The 22,597-nt window shown below is 45.8% G+C and overlaps 1 protein-coding gene across 1 annotated transcript in view; it reads left to right on the top strand.

Moving 5' to 3' along the window:
* Positions 1 to 22,597, top strand: part of RAB36 (RAB36, member RAS oncogene family) — a 117,796-nt gene that overhangs the window by 77,751 nt on the left and 17,448 nt on the right. The window contains exon 9 of the mRNA XM_030218009.1: positions 15,732 to 15,822. Within this exon, the coding sequence (XP_030073869.1) occupies positions 15,732 to 15,822 (91 nt within the window). The remainder of the gene's footprint in view (positions 1 to 15,731; positions 15,823 to 22,597) is intronic.

Genomic DNA, 22,597 nt, shown 5'->3' with positions numbered 1-22,597 from the left:
TCCCAGTGACAAGCCCGCACCCCTAGCTTCCCACATCATTAACTCATGCATTTATTCCTCCAATGCCAGAAGAAGGGAGGGTGATCCTGAGTCCAATAGATAAATATGCATTTCTTCCCCAAGACACAAGCCTTTCCCAGGAACAACTTTTCTCCTCTCGTGCCCATCCGCCATAAACAAGGAGCACTAAATAACGCTCTCTCATAGGTTAACATAATGTTCTTCCCAACACATCTTGGAGAAATTGAGATATTGCTGACCAATATGTAGAGATCTGCCTACATTGCCACAAACCATGAAAAAGCGTAGCCTCAGCCCTTTTGCATTTAAGACAACACTGTGTATCAGATACCCCAACATAAAAGCCTGCCTTTGGGAGATGTATGCCTATGCACCGACCTAAAATGACATTCCTGCAGTTCAGTGCTATGCACCAAGCTAGTACCACTTTGGAGGGCTGCCAATAACAACTTAGCAGATACTGGTCTTCCCACCTCCTTGCTCCACCTATCCGCAACCACCTGCAAATCCCATGCTTGCGCCTTCTTGCATAATTCTCTATGAAACCACAAAATCGATGTTTGGCCTACAGCATCTCCTTCTAACAATTCACGTAGCTGCACACCAAAACAAGGCAACAAACTCTCGGCAGCGATCTCACAACACCACTGCCCTTTTTAATGCTGTTGGTAATTTCCCATTAGAAAGAGAGGTGTTCACGATTTTTGTGGCACCTTTTATGAGGCCCCTGCTTCCCTATTGCACTACCTTTGATGGGCAGGGGTCGAGGATCGAGGGAGCAGGTAGATGGTCAAAGGTTTCATAGGATTTTGTCAAGGCCCTCCTCTATTATTGGGTTAAGAGTCCTATATGTCGGAGGTCACGTGATGCGCTGAGAGCGTAAGCTGCGTAGAGGCTGAGCTCCAGGGACCCCACTCACCATATGGCCGAAAATCGCCGGAAAATTTAAGAACTAAAACTTTAAAACTTCAATTATAGCTGCGGGAAGGTGCATGGACCAATATTTGGTCGCGATGCCAGCTGGAACAGCGAAACGCAGCACGAAAATAGAGAAAGGAAAGTCCTCACCTCCCCCGGCGGAGCCTAAAATGGCGGACGGGGCACATTTGGCGCGTGATGAATTTACAGACCGCCAGCTGGCCCAGATTGCGAAGGTGATCGAGGCGGCTCTGGAAACGCGGTTCGACAGCTTAGAAGTACATCTGGGAAAGCTGGACGCCACTATTGAGGGGTTAGCAACGCGCACTCAAACGCTGGAACAGCGTGTGTCGGACATGGAAGACACGTGGCAGACCACAGAACCGAAGCTCACGGAGTTGGAAAAACAGGTTAACATGCAGGCAGCAAAAATTGACGACCTAGAGAACCGTGCAGGCGTTCCAATTTGAGACTGGTGGGCATTCCCGAAACTGTGCTGGAGAAAAATTTGGGGCCTGCCCTGGAAAAATGGTTACAGCAGGAATTTGCATTATCAGACAGTAGGGGAAGCCTCAGTATCGAAAGAGCCCATAGATTGGGACGCTATCAAGAAGGAAAGAAGTCACGCGTGGTTATTCTCAAAGTCCATAATTATATCCATAAAGAGGAAATCATGCAGGGATTTAAGTCCAAGCGGGGCAATCTGACCTTTGAGGACATGAGATTTTGATTTTTCCAGATTATTCGGCTGGGCTACAGGAAAAGAGAAGAAGATTTCACCCAATATGCACAGCCCTAGTGGAAAAGAAGATCCGTTTTTTCACTGTCTTACCCAGCTGTCCTCAAAATCCAAAGGAATGGGAAATGGCACAGTTTTGAGTCGGAGAAGCTGGCTGCAGCCTTTATAAATAAGAATAGTGATGATCAGACTCCCACAACATGAAGACTGCCGGACTGCCGGCTTGGAGTGGATTTCCTAGACAGAGGAGTAGTATCTGGACAATATTACAGGACATTCATACAGGGTATGTGATGTTGAATAACAGTGACAGATATCTGAATGTGGGGAGTGGGGTCCCTAGCAGATAAGTGACCGAGTAACACCTAGATGGTGTACAAGAAGGGATTTGGAGAAGGGGGGTTGGGGGGGGGGAGGGGGAGGGAGATCTAGGGAAAGGAAAGATGGAATGATTGTGCTGGAAGTGAGAGTGGGAAAGTTGGCATTTACTTTGTTGGGAGGACAGGAGGCCGGGGAAAAGATAATAACAGAGCTGGAAATTGGAGGCAGACAGCCTTGGGGGAGGCTGGGCTCCCGGGGCCGTGTTTGATGGGAGAACTTGGGATAGACCAATTCTTAGCTATTAGAGATGCAGGGTAAAACTGGGTTGAACATCCTTTCCTGGAATGTATCAGGGATCACCTCCCCGGTGAAAAGATACAAAATCTTATCACAATTGAGGGCGCATGGGGCGGATATTGCCTGTCTCCAGGAGACAAAACTGTCTGATGAAGAACACACAAAACTTTGTCAACAGTGGGTGGGGGAGTGTCACTACTCCTCTTCGGGAAATAGAAGAAGTGGAGTGGTGATCTTGGTTAAGAAAGGTATCCCCTGTCACTCCAAACTGATATTTAAAGATAAGGAGGGGAGAGTAGTGCTGGTGCTCATCAACTATCAGGGAACAAAGTTCTATCTTTGTACTGTTTATGGTCCAAATAATTATAGCCCACAGTTTTTTCAATCGATAACAGCACTTGGGTTACAATATGCTGATGCCCCTTGGGTCTGGGCCGGGGATTTTAACCAGGTCATAGACCCAGAAATGGATAGATCCTCCCCGAGGGCTGTGGCAGCACTGGGCCGCGGGAAGGGTTTACCAGCCTTGTGCAGAGCGCTGCACGTGGTTGACCCTTGGCGCTTGTTGCACCCGGATGCACGAGATTACACCCACCAGTCTAAAGCACATGCTACCTGGTCTCGGCTTGACTATATTCTGCTAACGCAGTCTTGGTTTTTTAGAGTAAGGAAAGCTTTTATAGGTCCCACTGAGATTTCAGACCATGCAATAATTGGGTTAGAGCTGGATTTAGAGGTTAGAGGATCGGGTGGTGGATTTTGGCGGTTCCCCTCATATCTCTACCAGGACCCAACATTTGTAGATCATATGAGAAACCGTTGGAAGTTCTATGTAGAGACAAACGCACAATCTGAGGTGGCGCCAACAATATTTTGGGAGGCTTCAAAGGCGGTCCTTAGGGGAGAGGTCATTGCCTTTATGAGCGCCCGGAAAAAACGCTTAGCGGCGGGCATTTTACGTTTAGAATCAGCATATAAGCTTGCAAAGAAGCGACATATAGTTAACCCAACTAAAGAAAATCAAGAAACCATGGTAGCAGCTTTGGTAGCATTAAATACAATGATTCATGAAATAGAAAGCTTATACTATGCGAGGAGGCTTAATTTCAAAGATACGGCAATAGGTCGGGTAGGTTATTAGCACATATAGCAAGAACTAAGAAACAAACTCCTTTATTTCGTGTATCCAATTGCAAAATAGGGTCCCGGCTGACACGGCCAGCGGAGATTGTAAAAGCGTTCCAGAAATATTTTACAGAAATATACTCTGAAACAGGGAAACACCAGGGCCCTCTTATACAAGATTATCTTGAAGATGCAGGCATGCCGCGGTTAGAGCCGCAGGTTTGTGATTCCATAGCACAACCCATAGGGCGCAGGAAATTCAACGGGTGGTAAAATCTCTCCCTCTGAAATCGGCTCCGGGCCCAGATGGTTTTTCGAGTGAATATTACAAAATTTTGGGGCCTGGAGTTGATTAAACCTTTAATATCATACTTTGAGGCGGTGGTGGAACGAGGATGGTTTTCACCCGGTGAAAATGAAGCACTTCTTACACTGATTCCTAAGCCGGGTAAGTCCCCAGACCAATTAGAAGCGTATAGACCCATATCATTATTAAATGTGGATATAAAAATCTTGGCCCGAGTTTTGGCAGATAGGCTTGCCCAGCATTTACCATCCTTAATTGGGAAGTATCAGGTGGGTTTTGTTAAGGGGCGTCAAGCAACGGTGAATGTACGGAAAGTGTTGTTGTCTATTGCACGTAGCCAGGCCATGGGAGAGAGGTTGATGTTGGTGGGCCTAGACGCCGAAAAAGCATTCGACAAGGTGCAGTGGGCCTACCTGTTTCAGGTTCTGGAACATGTCGGAATAGGGGGATGGTTTATGGAGGCGGTTCTAACATTATATAGCAATCCCTCTGCTAGAGTAATTACAAATCGGCTTCAATCAGCCCCATTTCAGTTACAGAGGGGTACTAGGCAGGGCTGTCCCCTATCGCCCTTATTGTTTTTACTATACTTAGAACCGTTGCTTAGAACGATCATAAGAGACCCGGAGGTGAGGGGGATAGCCATGCCATCGCTGGAGGTCAAGGTGTTGGCTTTTGCCGACAACATCCTTTTGACATTGACTAATCCCGCATCCTCGGTGCGACACTTAATGGAGAATTTGGACGAGTTTCAGTTTTTGACAGGGTTCACCTTAAACTATCATAAATCCGTAGCTCTCCCTATACAGGTGGACATTAGATTACAGTGGGAGGGGAATTTTCCTTTCCAATGGGCACAGTCTAGTATCAAATACTTGGGGGTACACATTCCTGCAGATTTAGCAGAACTTTATGAGGTCAACATGGGACCCCTAAAGAGCGTGCGTTGGAATTCTTGCAGAGGTGGCAGGCTCTTCCCATCTCATTACTGGGACGTATAGCGCTTTATAATATGGTTCTCTTCCCAAAGTGGACTTATATATTTCAAATGCTGCCATTTCATATGAGGCCACGGGATGTGCAGTGGCTGCGGAAAAAATTGACAAATTTTATATGGCAGGGAAAGAGGGCCCGTATGCCCTTTGAGAAAGTGTTGTTACCCCGCATAAAGGGGGGGTTGGGACTACTAGACATAAAGTTGTTCTCCCTGGCCAGTAGTATGAGACACCTGTCAGACTGGTTCCGCTCCACAAATTTTTTCTCCTGCACAGAGACAGAGGTGACAATCCTGGGAAAAATGCAATTTTCCTATTGGCTCCATGCGCCCTCCAGAGATTTACCGGGGTTGGGCCCCTATCGACCGATCCTTTTGCCCCTGAGAACTGCGTGGAGATGGATGGGCAAGATATTGCGGGTGGATACCAAAATCTCGCCTTTGCTGCCCTTAAAGGGTAATTTAGCCTTTCCCGCGGGTGGTGATTTGGTTCCTTTCCAGAGGTGGGCAAAAAGGGGAATTAGGTACTTATTCCATGTGGTCTCTGAACAAGGGACACTAAAATCATTTGAGAACCTGAAGGAAGAGTATGGATTGGGTGTGAATGACTGGTTAGCATATACACAATTACGACATTATGTAAACTCTTTGCCGGCAGAATCATTAAAAAATATCGCTTGGGAAAAACTGAGTGAAGCATTGGGTTTTGAGGCTCAATCACGAGTCCCCCTGAGCTATTTCCATCGAGGTCTGAGGGACTCATTACAACAAATTGACTGTTCCCGGGTGGCACAGGCCTGGACTGAGGAATTACAGAGTAAGTTATACCCTGAACAGATTGAAAAATGTCTAAAAAATATGACCTCGGTGACGGACAATGCTACCTGGTGGGAGCTACAATATAAATTTCTGCTTCGGCTGCACGTCTCGCCACACAGAGCATATAAAGCCACGCTTCGAGAAGTGGACAATTGCCCAAAATGTAAGGAGGATATGGCTCATCTGGGGCACATGTATTGGTCATGCGCACCAGTTAAAAACTTTTGGATGGAATTGAGTGACCATGTCTCCAAAATATGGAATCGCACTTGGACACCAACGCCTAAGCAACTGTTTGACCTTTTTGATATACAGCGGCCAGTGCCGGCAGGTCTCACGGCATTTTGAAGAGGACAATATTAATGGCAAACGTGTCATATTACAGTTATGGTTGGTAAATGATCATCCAAGTGTCGCACACTGGAGATCCGCAATGATTCAGGCCTGTGCCATCGAAAAGAAAGGCATAAAAGACTTAGCCTCCAAGAGAGGTGATCAGTTTTGTCATGTTTGGTCTCCATTTTGGGACACTCTCACGCCAGTAGCAAGAAGTAAAATTTTGAACTCTTGAAGAAAGGTGGGGGGAGGGAGGGGGGGGATAGGGATAGAGGGTTGGAGGGGGGGGAGGGGGGGGGATAGTTCTGTTCAAAAATGTTATAAAAACTCAGACAGGCTGCATATCAAGTTGTATTGTATCTAATGTGTTTAAAGTTATTGATCTGTCTGAATAAAAAGCATGAAACATAAAAAAAAAAAAAAGAGTCCTATATGTCTGTGTCAGAAGGGGGCAAGTTTGTGCATTCTAGGTTAGCTGATTGGAGACTGGCTGGGACTGCCTGTAAGTCCTGGCAGAGACATTTAATTTTGTTGACAAAGTATGCAGCAAAATCATTACAGTTCAATTGTGACTGGGCAGGCTGCTTCTGTTGTGGAGGTTTCAATAGGCTGTTTACTATGCTGAACAGGTGCTTGGTTGAATTGTCAGCCTGTTCGATGCATTGAGAGAAATATTGATTTTTGGCTGCTGTTAAAGCCTGGCGGTAATAGTTAAAGTAGCCAGCTGAGCACCAGAGCAGAAATCCACAGATTGCTGGTTCAAGTCTCACTGTAGTTTTTTGTAATTTTTGTTTGTTTATGCTTTTATTGTGAGCACTCCAGGAACAGAAACATACCTACTGTGACTTCCTTTATCTCCATTCAGTGGAGAACTGCTCAATCAGAGCACCTTTCTGTAACCTGGATGTGACTAGTACCAGGTCTAAATACAGATGTTCATTTTTTTAGACTTGGCTGTCCCTTCCTCTTCTGTAATTGGAATTGAACTTCCATATTTTGGGCCCTCCCTAGTCCTGGCCAAAACACATCTAGACCACACCCCCTTGCCATTTGGACATACTGCGGTGTTAGATGTCCATATCCTGCCTTTATAAAATTGGGATTTGGACAGACGTCTATATGCCAGTTTTCAGATGCCAAAACAAATAGTAGAGCTTCTAAAATAACTACCTTAGTGACTCAGGGGTCCTTTTACTAAGGTGCGCTAATGATAAGATGGCCATAATATTTATTTATTTATTTTATTTATTTGTTACATTCACATCCCACACTTTCCCATTTAGCGTGCTCTAAATCTATTAGTGCATCTTAGCTTTCGAAGGTTGCCCTTTTCCAATCTGACGAAGAAGGGCAACCTTCGAAAGCTAATCAAGAAATGTATTAAGTTATGTCCAATAAAAAAGGTATCATCTTATTTTCTTTTCCATGTTTTATTTTGTTTGATTTCTATTGATAACATCCATGGGAGCAAACTCCACTGTGACAGGTTCTAAACCACCCAGCAGACTGGGTGCTAAACACATTCTGTCTTGCAGCATCCCTAAAACAAAAATCAATGCAGCTCCATGAGCTGCAGTTGCTCTTCAATAGCCACTCTTCCTCAGTCAGCCCCTCTCTCTCTCCAACACCAACCATTTCTGAAATCACAGCCCTCACGCACTGGAAGCAGGCTGACACAAACACTGATACAGGCTCTCCTACTTCCTCCGATGCTGCTGCTGTTCCCAAGGCTGCTCAAATTTTAGGAAACTGGAGGACCACAAAGGCCCAACAGCATACAATCCAGTGCACCCTGATAGAAACACCTGCTCAAAAACGTTAAACCAGCCCATTCTGCTGGAGCAGAGCAACTGTCACCTGCATTTATTTATTTACAAGTGTTGGATATATCACCATTCATACTATGGCACAGCACAGTGGTTTATAATAATGGAGACATAAAAATTTAAATGGCTGCTTGAGAGAAGGATGGGAATAGATCACAGGAAGGGTGAAGGTAAGAATGGAAGTGGAGAAGTAAAGGGAGCGAGGGAAGGATAAGTAAAATAGGGGATCCCTGAAATGCAGCACTATGATGTCACCTGAAGGCTCCCACTATTCTCTGCTGAGTCACCTTTAACAAACAACATCGGTAAGCAACCCTAAGCTCTGCATTCACCTGTCAGCTTGCCTGCATTCCCTCTGATGGTCAATGGAAAAAGTAGAGTTGCTTATCTTTTCATGGGGCTTCTCCTAGAGCAGGGGTAGGCAACTCCGGTCCTCGAGAGCCGCAGGCAGGTCATAGATTTACAAGCACTGCCTCCATGGTATGCAAATCTATCTCCTGCATATTCATTGTGGATATCCTGAAAACCTGACCTGCCTGCGGCTCTCGAGGACCGGAGTTGCCTACCCCTGTCTAGAGAGAAGGAGAATGCAGACGTATTTTCCCACCCCTTTCCCCTTCACGTTGACTGAGTATAGAGGGGGAGGGGATTTGGAGTTATGTATGTACATGCTTAATGGACTTTCTCAAGGGCTTTCCTGTGCTATGGGAGAGCACCAAAACTAGGAGCCATCAGTATGTCTTAATTTGTTAACTCATTTATGTATAATTAGTTTCTCTGAGGACAAGCAGGCTGCTTGTTCTCACATGTGGGTTGACGTCCACGTTGGCCCAGGAATCGGCATTTTGCCAGCAAAATAAACAAAGTTTTGCTAGAGTCTTCTAGCTCGTGTGCACAGACAACTTCCCGCCCGTAGCGTGAACGTGCTACTTCAGTTTTTTCTTGTCCGCGTTTGAGGGTCTCTTGAGCAGGGACTGTCCTTCCCCATGTTTAAACTTGTACAGCGCTGTGTAACCCTGGCAGCGCTATAGAAATGCTAAGTAGTAGTAGTAGTAGTAACAGGGTTTCTTCTCTGCTCCTCGTAAGGCCCAGGAAACAGTCTGATGACTTGTTTTCTCCTTTTTATATTTTAGTTTTCGTCATTTTATTTAAAAAAAAATTGTAATTAGAATCCTTTTAGTTTCTTAGTTTAGCCCTCTTTTAGGTTTCCTTTGTTTTTTGACAGTCAGGAGCCTTTCTTGTTTGTGCCCTTTTTTCTTTAAGTAGGCACGATCGCGTCTTTTGATTTCGCCGAAGCCATTTTTCCTTCCATGTCATCGAAGACACCCAGCGGCTTCAAGCTTTGTACTCGGTGCAACCGGACAATCTCAGGTACCAACACCCACACCTGGTGTATTCAGTGCCTTGCCGACTTCATTCATTTCAAATTCAGGCTTAGCTCCTTCCAGTCTGCCCTTTCTCTTGCCAAACAGGATTACTTCACCCAGTTGACAAATTCCCTTGGCCCCAACCCTCGACTTCTCTTCACCACACTGAACTCTCTTCTCAAGGTGCCTCCGCCCCCAATTCCCCCATCTCTTTCTCCTCAGACCCTAGCTGAGCACTTCCACAATAAAATCCGTAAGATTAACCTTGAATTTTCATCCAAACCTTCCCCATCTTTCTCTCCCTTAATCCTCACTCCCTACTCTCCTTCTTCTCCTTCTTTTTCCTCCTTCTCAGAAGTTTCTACTGAAGAAAGTGCCCATCTTCTTTCCTCCTCCAAATGCCTGTTCCTCTGACCCCATCCCCACTTATCTACTTAACACTATCTCTCCCACTATCATCCCAGTCATCTGTCACATCCTTAATCTTTCACTCTCCACTGCAACAGTTCCTACGGCCTTCAAACATGCTGTTGTTACTCCACTCCTTAAAAAACCCTCACTTGACCCTACCTGTCCCTCCAATTATCGCCCCATCTCCCTTCTCCCTTTCCTCTCCAAATTACTTGAACGTGTCATTCACCGCTGCTGTCTTCACTTTCTTTCTTCTCGACCTATTCTCGACCCTCTCCAATCTGGTTTTCGCCCTCTTCACTCTACTGAAACTGCACTTACCAACGTCTCTAATGACCTGCTACTGGCTAAATCCAGAGGTCTCTATTCTATCCTTATCCTTCTTGACCTATCTGCTGCCTTTGACACTGTAGACCACACTATACTCCTGGATACACTGTCCTCACTTGGATTCCAGGGCCCTGTTCTTTCCTGGTTCTCCTCTTACCTCTCTCTTCGTTCTTTCAGTGTTCACTCTGGTGGATCCTCTTCAACTTCCATCCCGCTTTCAGTTGGTGTGCCTCAGGGTTCTGTCCTTGGACCCCTCCTTTTTTCCATCTTTACCTCTTCCCTTGGTACCCTGATTTCATCCCATGGCTTTCAATATCATCTTTACGCAGATGACTCTCAGATCTACATCCCCACCCCTGAAATATCAACCTCAATCCAGGACAAAATTTCAGCCTGCTGGTCCGACATTACTGCTTGGATGTCTCAACTCCATCTGAAGCTTAACATGACCAAAACTGAACTTCTCATTTTTCCCCCTAAGCCCACCTCCCCTCTTCCCCCTTTCTCTATCTCTGTTAATGGCTCTCACATCCTCCCTGTCTCCTCGGCTCGTAACCTTGGAGTCATCTTTGATTCCTCTCTCTCCTTCTCTGCACATATTCAACAGATCGCCAAAACCTGTCATTTCTTTACCTGCTATCTCTTGGCAGTTTTCACACAGACAGCGTCTGTTTGGATTGAACAAACACTCAATGGTGGCTGGCAATTTACTCAGACTGTCTGAACATTCCTGCTCATATATTGTGAAGACACACTTTGGCAATTTACTCAGACTGTCTGAACATTCCTGCTCATATATTGTGAAGACACACTTTGACCCCTGAGGCAGGCGCTTGTGCGCCGAAACACGGCCCGTGTCGGGTCTTTTTCACAATAAAGGACTGCCATTGTCTCTTTCTTGAAGGCCCAGTGTTGCTTTTTCTTGTCTATATTGTATGCTTGTATGCTGTATTACCCTCTCTTTTGTGATTTTGTTTCTTTACCTACATTAGCAAAATCCGCCCCTTCCTTTCTGATCACACCCTTGTCACCTCTCGTTTGGACTATTGCAATTTACTTCTCACTGGTCTTCCGCTCAGCCATCTCTCTCCTCTCCCCTCTCCAATCTGTCCAGAATTCTGCAGCACGACTTATTTTCCGTCAGAATCGTTATACCCACACTAGCCCACTCCTCAAGTCACTTCACTGGCTCCCTGTCCGCTTCCGCATGCAGTTTAAACTTCTCTTACTGACCTTTAAGTGCATCCACTCTGCAGCCCCCCATTACCTCTCCGCTCTCATCTCTCCCTATATTCCTTCCCGTGAACTCCGCTCACTGGACAAATCTCTCTTGTCGTCCCCCTTCTCCCCTACTGCTAACTCCAGACTTCGTTCCTTTTCTCTTGCGGCACCTTATGCCTGGAATCGACTTCCTGAACCTATACGTCTAGCTCCATCTCTACCTGTTTTCAAATCCATGCTGAAAACCCACCTTTTCATTGCTGCTTTTGGCTCCTAGCCCTCATTTGCCCTCCCTTGTTCCTTCCTTCCTTCTCACCCAGTACTTCCCTCATCCGTAACTGTCTTGTCTGTCTGTGTTATTTAGATTGTAAGCTCTTTTGAGCAGGGACTGTCTCTTTGTGTCAGATGTTCAGCGCTGCGTGCGTCTGATAGCGCTATACAAATGTTAATAATAATAAATCTATCTGCCTTCTATTACTATATTGTCCTCCCAATAGCTGGAACCTCAAACTTACTGAATTTATATCTAGCATATGTGTCAATAATGACAATATCATTATGATTGGAGATATCAACTTACATCTTGAAAATGCTACTAATCTACATACCAAACAATTCCTTGATTTCCTTAATGTCTGGCAATTCTCACTTTTCAATGGAATGTCCGCCCACATCAAAGAACATCAGCTAGATTTATTAGCAACCAAATTTACAGACCCTATTAACTTTCACATATCTGAACCACAATGGTCCCTGATACCTTGGTCAGATCATAGCAGTCTTTCTTTCAAGCTAAACTGGAAAGAATCCACCCATTCATCTAAGCCTACTAACACATTGCATACCTTCAAAACCATAGGTAAAACTGACCCCTCAAAATTTTGGTCAAACCAACAATTTGGTAACTTACTTTCCTCTAATTCATCTGCTAATTTCATCCAACAATGGAACAACACTTGCAAAACTGTTCTAGATGAACTTGCACCAATTACAAACAAATCCTTACCAAAAAAGAAGTTATCTCCATAGTTTAACGAAGACCTCCTGCTAATGAAACGTAAATGTAGAAGACAAGAAAGAATTTGGATCAAAAACAAATCCAATCAACAATGGACTAATTGGAAAAAACTCCTAAAATCATACAAGAGCATGATTATCAAAGCAAAAACCACTTATTCAAAATTTTAGGCAAAAAACAGTTACTACTACTACTTACGAAAACTTTACACACTAGTAAATAAGCTGTTGAATAGTCAACCTGTAACTACTACAAATTACCCCATTCTAACAGCTGATCAATTGATGTATTTCAAGCAGAAAATAGCTAAAATCAGACAAGAACTAAATAACTGCCTAACATCAATGGACCATTTTCTTAATTTATATGATCCTTCACCACTATGCTCCCAAGCAGACAATCTGGTCGGCCTTTCACCCACTTACATCTGATCAAGTCAAATGCACTCTTCACAAATACACTAACAGGCTTATTTTTGAAAGAGAAGGGCACCCATCTTTCGATACATCGCAAGATGGGCGTCCTTCTCACAGGGTTGCCCAAATCGGCATAATCAAAAGCCGAATTTGGGTGTCCTCAACTGCTTTCTGTCGTGGTGACGACCAAAGTTCACGGGAACGTGTCGGAGGCATAGCAAAGGCAGGACTGGGGCATGCCTAACACATGGGCGTCCTCGACCGATAATGGAAAAAAGAAGGGCATCCCTGATGAACACTTTGACGACTTTTACCTGATCCTTTTTTTCTTACGACCAAGCCACAAAAATGTGCCCTAAATGACCAGATGACCACCGGAGGGAATCAGGGATGATCTCCCCTTACTCCCCCAATTGTCACTAACCCCCTACCACCCTCAAAAAAATTTTTTTTAATATATTTTCCAGCCTCTAATATCATACCCAGCTCCATGACAGCAGTATGCAGGTCCCTGGAGCAGTTTTAGTGGGTACAGTGCACTTCAGGCAGGCGGACCCAGTCCCATCCCCCCCCCTACCTGTTACACTTGTGGTGGTAAATGTGAGCCCTTCAAAACCCACCAGAAACCCACTGTACCCACATGTAGGTGCCCCCCTTCACCCATAAAGGCTATAGTAGTGGTGTACAGTTGTGGGGAGTGGGTTTTGGGGGGCTCAGCACACAAGGTAAGGGAGCTATGTACCTGGGAGCAATTTATGAAGTCCATTGCAGTGCCCCCTAGGGTGCCCAGTTGGTGTCTTGGCATGTCAGGGGTACCAGTGCACTACGAATGCTGGCTTCTCCCATGACCAAAGGGCTTGGATTTGGTCGTTTCCGAGATGGGCATCCTCTGGGGACGACCATCTCTAAGGACGACCATCTCTAAATTTTGCAATTTGGGCGTCCCCGACCGTGTTATCGAAACAAAAGATGACGCCCATCTTGTTTCGATAATACGGGTTCCCCCCCCCCCCCTTTGCCGGGATGTCGAGTTTATGCTGTCCACCCGGCCTAGAGGCTAGGCAGGCCCCAACTGGCAGCAGGCGAGTTTCGCTCCGGCAAAGACAAGACCAGAGGGTGGCTCTTAGAAGAGCAGTTGGGGGCTGGTCTGACAGAGTCAGGGCTCTGAAAAGAGCCCTTGGAGCCTGGCCCGACAGTTGAGGCAAGGGAATGGCCCTTAACAGGGCTGTTAGGGGCTGTCTTGATGAAGTCAGGGCCAGGGAGAAGCAAGAACACGCCAGATCTGAAAACTAGAACAGAGGACTGGAACAGGACTGGAGCAGGGTTGGAGGTGAAAACTGGAGCTGAAGACTGGAATGCGTGCTGAAACAAGGCTGGAGCAGAATCTGGAACAAGGCTGGAACTCTGCCAAGACAGGGGTATAGACCTGTTGTAAAGTGGGTGAGTCAGGAACCTCCTTATAAGACCCAGCTCTCTGATGTCATCTCCGGGCATCCTGAGGAAGTTCCCACTGCTGGCCCTTTAAGTAAAGTACAATAGCGCTCATGCCTAAAGGTCATCACCAGCTGCATCAGGGCAGAAGTGAGCTACAAAGCCCATGAGGTATTCTAGGGTGCCAGAAGCGGCGGTGCAGATGGCCCACTGCACTGGAAAATGCACTTAAGGCCCAGGAGGATGCCGTGGAACCAAACCCTGACACTCTCAACCATCAGCAGGTAAGCCAGAGTGCAGGACACAGCCGCCACTATGACACACTTTCTTTGCTAGCCGACATCCCTCTGCAGTAAGAAATGCCTACAGCATCCATAGCACAGCTGTAAAATTATTATGTAAGGCAAAACGCTTAGTCCATGTTTCTGCTTCGCTCCTGGAGCAACATCGGTTTCCTGTCTCTTCTGGAATAAAATACAAAATACTAATTCTGGCTCACTGGACATTTTACTCAGGAGTACTACTTTGCTTGAAGTCTTTGGTATTCCCCTACTAACCCCATTGTACACTAAGATCTTACCAAGTGAATCTCCTGGTCATTTTCCCTCCCACCCATTAAAAATGAGTCTTTAGTCTTCTCGCCTTCTGTATGGAACTCCCTTGCATTGATGTCAGAATGGAATGTTCATTTTGTAAATTTAAGGAAACAACTCTTGGTTGTTTCATAACACCTTCTCAGACTCCTAGTATAACCTGGCCGACATCAAGGGCTTTCAGTTTCCCTTTTGTATTTGCAGGTATAGATCCTTGTTATAGTTTAGAATTGCTGTTCTATCACCCCTCTCCCCTGCCTTTTCGTGACCAGTTTTGTCTCTGTGTTTATTATCCTGTCTGATCCATATAAATCTGTATCTTCCAAATTATGTATTGTAAACTATGGTGGCACTGTTCTGCAAAATAAAATAAAATGCCAGTGACTATAAACATGCAAAGTGTGATGATGATTAAAGTGAGATAGTGTCGAGTCTGATCGTGTAAAGCATGCTAAGTGTTTGCTTGACAATGATAAGGGTAAACACATGGAACGTGATGTTGGTGATCATGAGCATGCAAAGTGTGATACAGATTAATGAGTGCCTGTCACATGACACTGCTGAAAAGTATTTATTTATTTATTTATTGCATTTGTATCCCACATTTTCCCACCTATTTTCAGGCTCAATGTGGCTTACAAGTATGCCACCTATGAGTGTTAGCTTTGATAGTGATGAGCGTAAGCACATGAAATGTGATGCTGTGATTGTGAGCACATAAAATGCTGTTGATTTGTGTAATTGCAAGGAGCCTGACAATGATGAATGTGGTCATAAGCTGCCATTTTCAAAAGCATTTACTTGGATAAAATGGCCAGACTGAAAGTTGTGCTCTTCAAATGGCTAAAAGAAAGTGCAGGTGCCTTAGCATGTGTATTTTCATCTGCTGTTGAAAAGGAGACATTTCCAAAAGTATATGTATTATACTATTGCCATTTGCCCATGTACACAAACAGCAGGTGCAAAATACACATGTTAAAAGCATCCATACCTATTTTCAAAGGAAAAAGCAATGCAGGTTGTTTCTTTTTGAGAACTGGTAATGTGCGCAAGTTACAATTGCCTGTGTACTCTGCTCATAATGGGGACAAGTGAAAATGGATTTCCTATGTTTCTTGCAATCAGCTACCTGAGTGTGAGCATGTAGATAATTGCTACTGATGAGGAGTACTGAGTAAATGCTTTGTAACATTGATGAGTGTGAGGAACTGAACTTTAACATTTTCTGTTGCTCCCTACAGTCATCTGCTCAGTGTGAGCGCACAGAACATGATGCTGTCAGATATGCTAATGAGATGCAGGCAGAATACTGGACAGTTTCAGCCAAAACAGGTAAGTTTAGCTGTTTCTGCACGTATGTTTTTCTCTACTAGCCCTTATCACCCTAATTCTATATATGGTGCTCAAAACTGCATGTGCAAACTTGGGCATGCACCCAATTGCACATGCAATTTAATTGACAAATGAGCCAATTAGCACTGATAATTGGATGCTAAACAATTATAGGTGCTAATTGGCATTAATGGACCAGAACAGGGGGAGAAGCCGTGGGAGGGGCATGGGCGAATCAGGGACATTCTTGTAATTTGCACACAGTGTTATAGAATAAGGGAGATCCGTGCTTAACTTAGGCACGATAATGTATACCAGATTTCAGCTGATGTAAATCCTTGAACCCAAAATTGAGACTGTTTATAGGCTAGCAGCACTAATTTTTATTTGGACGCCATTTCTAAATTTAGTCCTATATGTATGCATTCCTTCATTCCTGTGCATGTTTGTTTTGTTTAGACATGTGTTTGTATGTAACTATGTGTTTCTACATGTATTTTAATATGGCCTCTCTTTGCATATCTACAGGGCAGGCTTCAGAGGGCAGGGCTACAGAGAGACTGAGCCAGGCTCGGGGCAAGGCCGCCCCCCCCCCCCCAATCCTTACCACTGTCACCTCCCTCTCCTGCTCTCAGGCCGCAGGTGCTGCAGTCCCCAGTCTCCACCGGCCACCCCCAGCCCCATTGACAGCCCCTCTCCGTCCACCACCGTGACCGGGTCCCCTGCATTCAAATCGGCAGCGCCTCACCTCCACCTGAAAGCGGCAGTTCACCTCCCTTCGGGCCCTCCCTCACTGCCCCGCCCTCACGGAAACAGGAGGTGACGAGGGCGGGACACAGTGAGGGAAGGCCCGAAGGGAGGCGATCTGCCACTTTCACACGGAGGTGAGGTGCTGCCGATTTGAATGCAGGGGGCCCGGTCACGGTGGCAGATGGAGGGGGGCTATCGACAGAGTCGAGGGCAGGCAGGTGAGACCGGAGACTGCAGCACCAGTGGCCTGGGAGCAGAAGAAGGAGAGAGACCCCTGCGCCAGGCCCCCCCTTGGAGGCCCGGGCCCGGGAAATTTTGTCCCCCCCTGCCCCCCCCCCCTTGACAGCCCTGTCAGAGGGTTCAGCACAGTGCCAGTATAGCTAGCAAAGACAGTACTACTACTACTACTTATCATATCTATAGTGCTACTGGACGTGCACAGTGCTGTACACTTGAATATGAAGAGACAGTCCCTCGACAGAGCTTACAATCTAATTAGTGCAGACAAACAGGACAAATAAGAGATAAGGGAATTACTAAGGTGAGGATGATAAAATAAGGGTACTAAACAAGTGAGTAAGGGTTAGGAGTTAAAAACAGCATCAAAAAGGTGGGCTTTTAGCCTAGATTTGAAGACAGCCAGAGATGGAGCTTGATGTACCGCTCAGGAAGTCTATTCCAGGCATATGGTGCAGCAAGATAAAAGGAACGGAATCTGGAATTAGCGGTGGAGAAGAAGGGTACAGATAAGAGAGATTTATCCAGTGAATGGAGTTCCCGGGGAGGAGTATAGGGAGAGATGAGAGTAGAGCGGTACTGAGGAGCTGCAGATTGAATGCACTTATAAGTCAATAAGAGGAGTCTGCAGAAATGGATTTGAGTTCAGTTTCAGCCCGGGAGAAGAGAGAGGAAGACTCTTTGCTGAAGCCCTGTAAAAAGCAAACAGTTATATTTGGGAGTGTGGCCCCCAGTAACCTAGAAATCACTGGGGATAATTGGAGAGTGGGAGACTCGCCCAGAGGCAGTTGTGACCCAGTCAGTGGGAGGAGGGTGCTAGTGTAGAGCACAAGCAGCAGGTGCAGGAAGACCTGAGCTGTGCTGGGAATAGACCCTCTAAGTGGCCGCGGGGTAACCCTAGGCGGGTGGCTAGGCGTTTCATGAGAGACCTTTGTCCTTCTTTTGTGGTGGCAGTGTGGTTGATTGTCAGGCTCAGTGTGTAGCGTGAGGGTCACCATCCTCTGAGTAGTTCAGAGTCTTTTTTTTTTATCTGTAACCTCCAGACACAGAGCACAGTGAACAAGTGCAGCAGTAACCAGGGTCCCTTTCCTGTTCAGGTTTTATTTTTTTGGTAGTGTTAGGAGATTAGCAGCGGCCAGCAGACACTGGAGATGCCTAATCTAACACAAGAGCAACCGGATAACTTCAGTAGGGAGAAGTTGCAGGAGCGGCTTGTGCAGAGTTCTCCTGGGGGAAGAGCAGACCCCTTATGGGCAGAGGCCCATGAGTTGGCAGGGCCAGATGCCACACCAGCTGAGATCCAGCAGATCTACATGCTAGAGCGATAGTGGCTAGACCAGCTGCCGTGTGAAGAGCGTGAATTCCAGCTGCTGCAAGAGGAACAGGAAGAGCAACAGTGGCGTGACGAGCGGGAGTTCCAGCTGCAGAAATTAAAGATAGAGATGGAAATAGCTCATATCCAAAGCTCCAGCCCAATCACTGCACCAAGGCCCAAGACAGGATCTTCGGCCCGGATCAGGCCCAACTTGTTTTCACAGTTTGATGATACCAAAGGTGACATAGATGGATATCTAACTGCCTTTGAAAAAATTTGCCGCCTCAATGAGCTTCTTCAGAAAGACTGGGTGCGCTATCTGGAAGGAAAGCTCACTGGTAGAGCACTTGAAGCACTCCATCGCCGGCTAAATTAGCCCCAGATATTCAGTGCTGGGCCATGTCTGGTTACCGGCACTAAATATCCAGGCCTAATTGTCCCTGTGATGCTCATCGGGGTTTATGCAAGTCCCAGCTGCTACTCAGCTGAGACCCGCATAAGACAGCTATGCAGATTCTGGCTGAATGTTGGCCAGAACCCACATAAATTAAAAAAAAAATCTTAAAAAGTTTTTAAAAATGCAAGTATAGCATCTCCTCCCACCCCTTGAAGAGAATAGATAGCTGCCCTAGCACCTCCTTGCCACCATAGGCTCCTCGGGCTAGAGTTTACAGCAGCCAGGCAAGAGCAAGTGGGGAGGTTGTGGCAACCAGGCAAGAGCGAGTGGCCATTGATCCTGCCTGATCACCCCCTAGACCACCAGGAACATCTCCAGGTAGGCCCGAGGGGCCTATAGAGATAAGAGGGAGGCTGGAGCAGCAAGATCCAAGGGGAGTTTAACCAGGCACCGACCAATATTCAGACCAGTGACCAGTTAACTTGGGCATAAAGTTAGGTTAGCCTTCTTTCTCTCATAACTTTATGCACTTACCTAGCTCATTAGTGCTCTGTATATCACCACTAACAGGCTAGGGCAATGCTCTGCCCAATCTATGCCCCGGCTCGCCCCCTAATTTCGCCGGTTAGGGGTTCGCAATTTATCGGCAGTATTCAGCAGCACTGTCCAGTTAAGTGCCACTGAATTTTGTCGGTTAGCATTGAGCAAGCGATTTAAATCAATTTGAATATCAAGCCCATTGTGTTTGAGGATTCCTAGGGCTAGGTGTTAGATCAGCAGGCTGAAAACTAGAGAAGCTAGTGCTCAAATTCTGCTTCTCCACTGATGTTCCATGTGATCTTGGGCAGGAAAATAACTTGTGCACCTGAATGTAATTCACTTTGAACTTGGATTTGGAAAAGGTGAGCAATTAAATCTGAAATCCAAGTCTAATTTATTACTATATCTGAACTTTCTTTTCTGCTGTATGGTTATTGTTTGATTATTCAGGCACAATCTTTGTTATCAGACTCAGATGATCATGTTTTACAAAATAATTCTTGGTTCAAATTCACTCTATATCTTACCAGAACTCAGTAGTACCACTCCAGCAGCTCACAATCTTATCACTGCCTAAGCTTTATGCACCACATCATCACTCTGTCCAGTGTGTGCTAGTTTTCTGCTTATGGTATATCAACATGGGAAAACTATAGGGGAGATGTTCACATCCCAGAGATGTTATATGGGGAATATCATCGAAGAAACTCTCTTATATAAAACTTATGACAACTGCCAGTGGTGCAGATATTCCATGATTGGTCCAAGCTGGATGGATGAGCAAAGATTAAGATTTTCTTAGACATGCAAAATCTTATTCTAGCAAAAATGCGCTTTATATTGTTTTGTGTCCCTGAAATTTGGTTTATGTGGGCCGTAGCAGTAGACCTGTACAGCTTGGTTTAAATGAACATAAGTCTCATATAGAGGGCCGGCGCCGCAAAGAGCAGTCCCGAACCGTATTATTGAAAAAGATGGCCGGCCATCATTCATTTCGATAATACGGTTGGGGCCGGCCAAATGTCAGAGATGGCCGGGTTTGAGATGGCCGGCATCGGTTTTCGCCAATAATGGAAACCGATGCCGGCCATCTCAAACCCAGCCAAATCCAAGGCATTTGGTCGTGGGAGGGGCCAGCATTTCTAGTGCACTGGTCCCCCTGACATGCCAGGACACCAACCGGGCACCTAGGGGGCACTGCAGTGGACTTCAAAAATTGCTCCCAGGTGCATACCTCCCTTACCTTGTGTGCTGAGCCCCCCCAAAACCCACTCCCCACAACTGTACACCACTACCATTAGGGATGAAGGGGGGTACCTACATGTGGGTACAGTGGGTTTTGGGGGGGGGGGGGGTTGGAGGGCTCCCATTTACCACCACAAGTGTAACAGGTAGGGGGGGATGGGCCTGGATCCACCTGCCTGAAGTGCACTGCACCCACTAAAACCTGCTCCAGGGACCTGCATACTGCTGTCATGGAGCTGGGTATGACATTTGAGGCTGGCATAGAGGCTGGCAAAAAACAATTTTTTTGGGTGGGAGGGGGTTAGTGAGAACTGGGGGAGTAAGGGGAGGTCATCCCCCATTCCCTCCGTTGATCATCTGGTCAGTTGGGGCACCTTTTTGAGGCTTGGTCGTGAACAAAGTGGGACCAAGTAAAGTCAGCCAAATGCTCGTCGGGGCTGGCTTTCTTTTTTCCATTATTGGGCGAAGCTGGCCATCTCTTAACTATGCCCCCATCCCGCCTTCTGTACCCTGCCAACACGCCCCCTTGAAGTTTGGCTGGCTCCGCGATGGACTGCAGTTGAGGCTGGCCAAAATCGGCTTTCAATTATGCCAATTTCGCCGGACTTGAGAGATGGGGTATGTCCATTACGGTCTTTGGTTTTGTTATGTTGCAGACACTCAGTTTTTATGTTGGGTCGGTGGGATATGCCTTTCTGAACAGGTTTGTTTTTAGTTCTTTCCGGAAACTTAGATGCTCATACGTTGTTTTTACTATTTTTGGCAGTGTGTTCCATAGTTGTGCGCTTAAATAGGAAAAGCTGGATGCTTGTATTTGAGTCCTTTGCTGCTTGGGTAGCAGAGATTTAGGTATGTTCGTGCTGATCTTGTTGTGTTTCTGGTTGGCAGGTCTATGAGGTCTGTCATGTATCCCGGGGCCTCGCCGTAGATAATTTTATGTACCAGGGTGCAGATTTTGAAAGCAATACATTCTTTGATTGGGAGCCAGTGCAGTTTTTCTCGGAGGGGTTTAGCGCTTTCAAAACGCGTTTTTCCAAATATAAGCCTTGCTGCTGTGTTCTGAGCGGTCTGAAGTTTCTTTGTAATTTGTTCTTTGCATCCCGCATAAATTCCATTGCATTAGTCTGCATGGCTTAGTACCATTGATTGTTATCAAGTTGCGAAATATATTCCTTAGGAAGAATGGTTTCAGGCGTTTGAGTTTCCACATTGAGTGAAACATTTTCTTTATGGTAGATTTCACTTGTTTCTCTAGAGAGAGGTTCCGGTCGATTGTTACTCCGAGAATTTTCAGGCTGTCTGAGATAGGGAGGGTATAACCTGTGGTGTTTAGGTTTTTGGGTTTGTATGTGTTGTATTGGGATGAGATGATGAGACAGTGTGTTTTTTCTGTTTTGAGTTTTAGTTGGAATGCATTTGCCCAGGAGTTCATGGTGTTCAAACTGAGTTTGATTTCATTGTTGATTTCTGCTAGATTGTGTTTGTAGGGGATGTATATTGTGACGTCGTCAGCATATATGAATGGGTTAAGGCCTTGAATGGATAAGGACTTGGCTAGTGGGGTCATCATGAGGTTGAAAAGGATCAGTGATAATGGTGATCCTTGCAGTACTCCGCGGTCTGGTTTCCAAGGTGATGATATGTTTGTGCTAGATTTCACTTGATATGTTCTGGTGGTTAGGAAACCCTTCATCCATTTGAGTGTGTTTCCGCCGATTCCGAAGTAATCTAGGAGTCTTAGTAATATATTATGGTTGACCATGTCGAACGCACTGGACATGTCGAATTGGAGGAGAAGTATACTTTTACCTATTGCTATTTCCTGCTTGAATTTGGTTAGGAGAGTAAGTAGTACTGTTTCGGTGCTGTGTAGGGGGCGGAATCCTGGTTGTGATTCATGTAGTATTGTGAATTTGTTTATGTAATCATTGAGTTGTTTGGTTACCAAACCTTTCATTAATTTGACTATCAATGGGATCGATGCTACTAGTCGGTAGTTGGTAATGTCATTTGTTTTTTTCTTGATGTCTTTTGGTATTGGGGTGAGTAGGATGTTGCCTTTTTCTTTTGGGAAGATAACTTGTTGAAGCATGAAGTTTAAGTGGGATGTGAGGTCTGTTATGAAGTGGTGGGGGGCAGATTTTATTAGGTAGCTAGGACAGGTATCCAATTGACATTGTTGGAGAACCTGTTAATCACCTGGGTAACTATGTCGGCAGTGAGGAGAGCGAAATTTGACCAGATTCGGTCCGCTGGGTATTCACCAGGGGTTGGGTCCAGTCCATTTATGA

This window comes from Microcaecilia unicolor, chromosome 11 (assembly GCF_901765095.1).
Source record: "Microcaecilia unicolor chromosome 11, aMicUni1.1, whole genome shotgun sequence".
Classification (NCBI taxonomy): Eukaryota; Metazoa; Chordata; class Amphibia; order Gymnophiona; family Siphonopidae; genus Microcaecilia; species Microcaecilia unicolor.
Note: the sequence above shows the minus strand (reverse complement) of the source record. Positions and strands in the feature narration are given on the sequence as shown.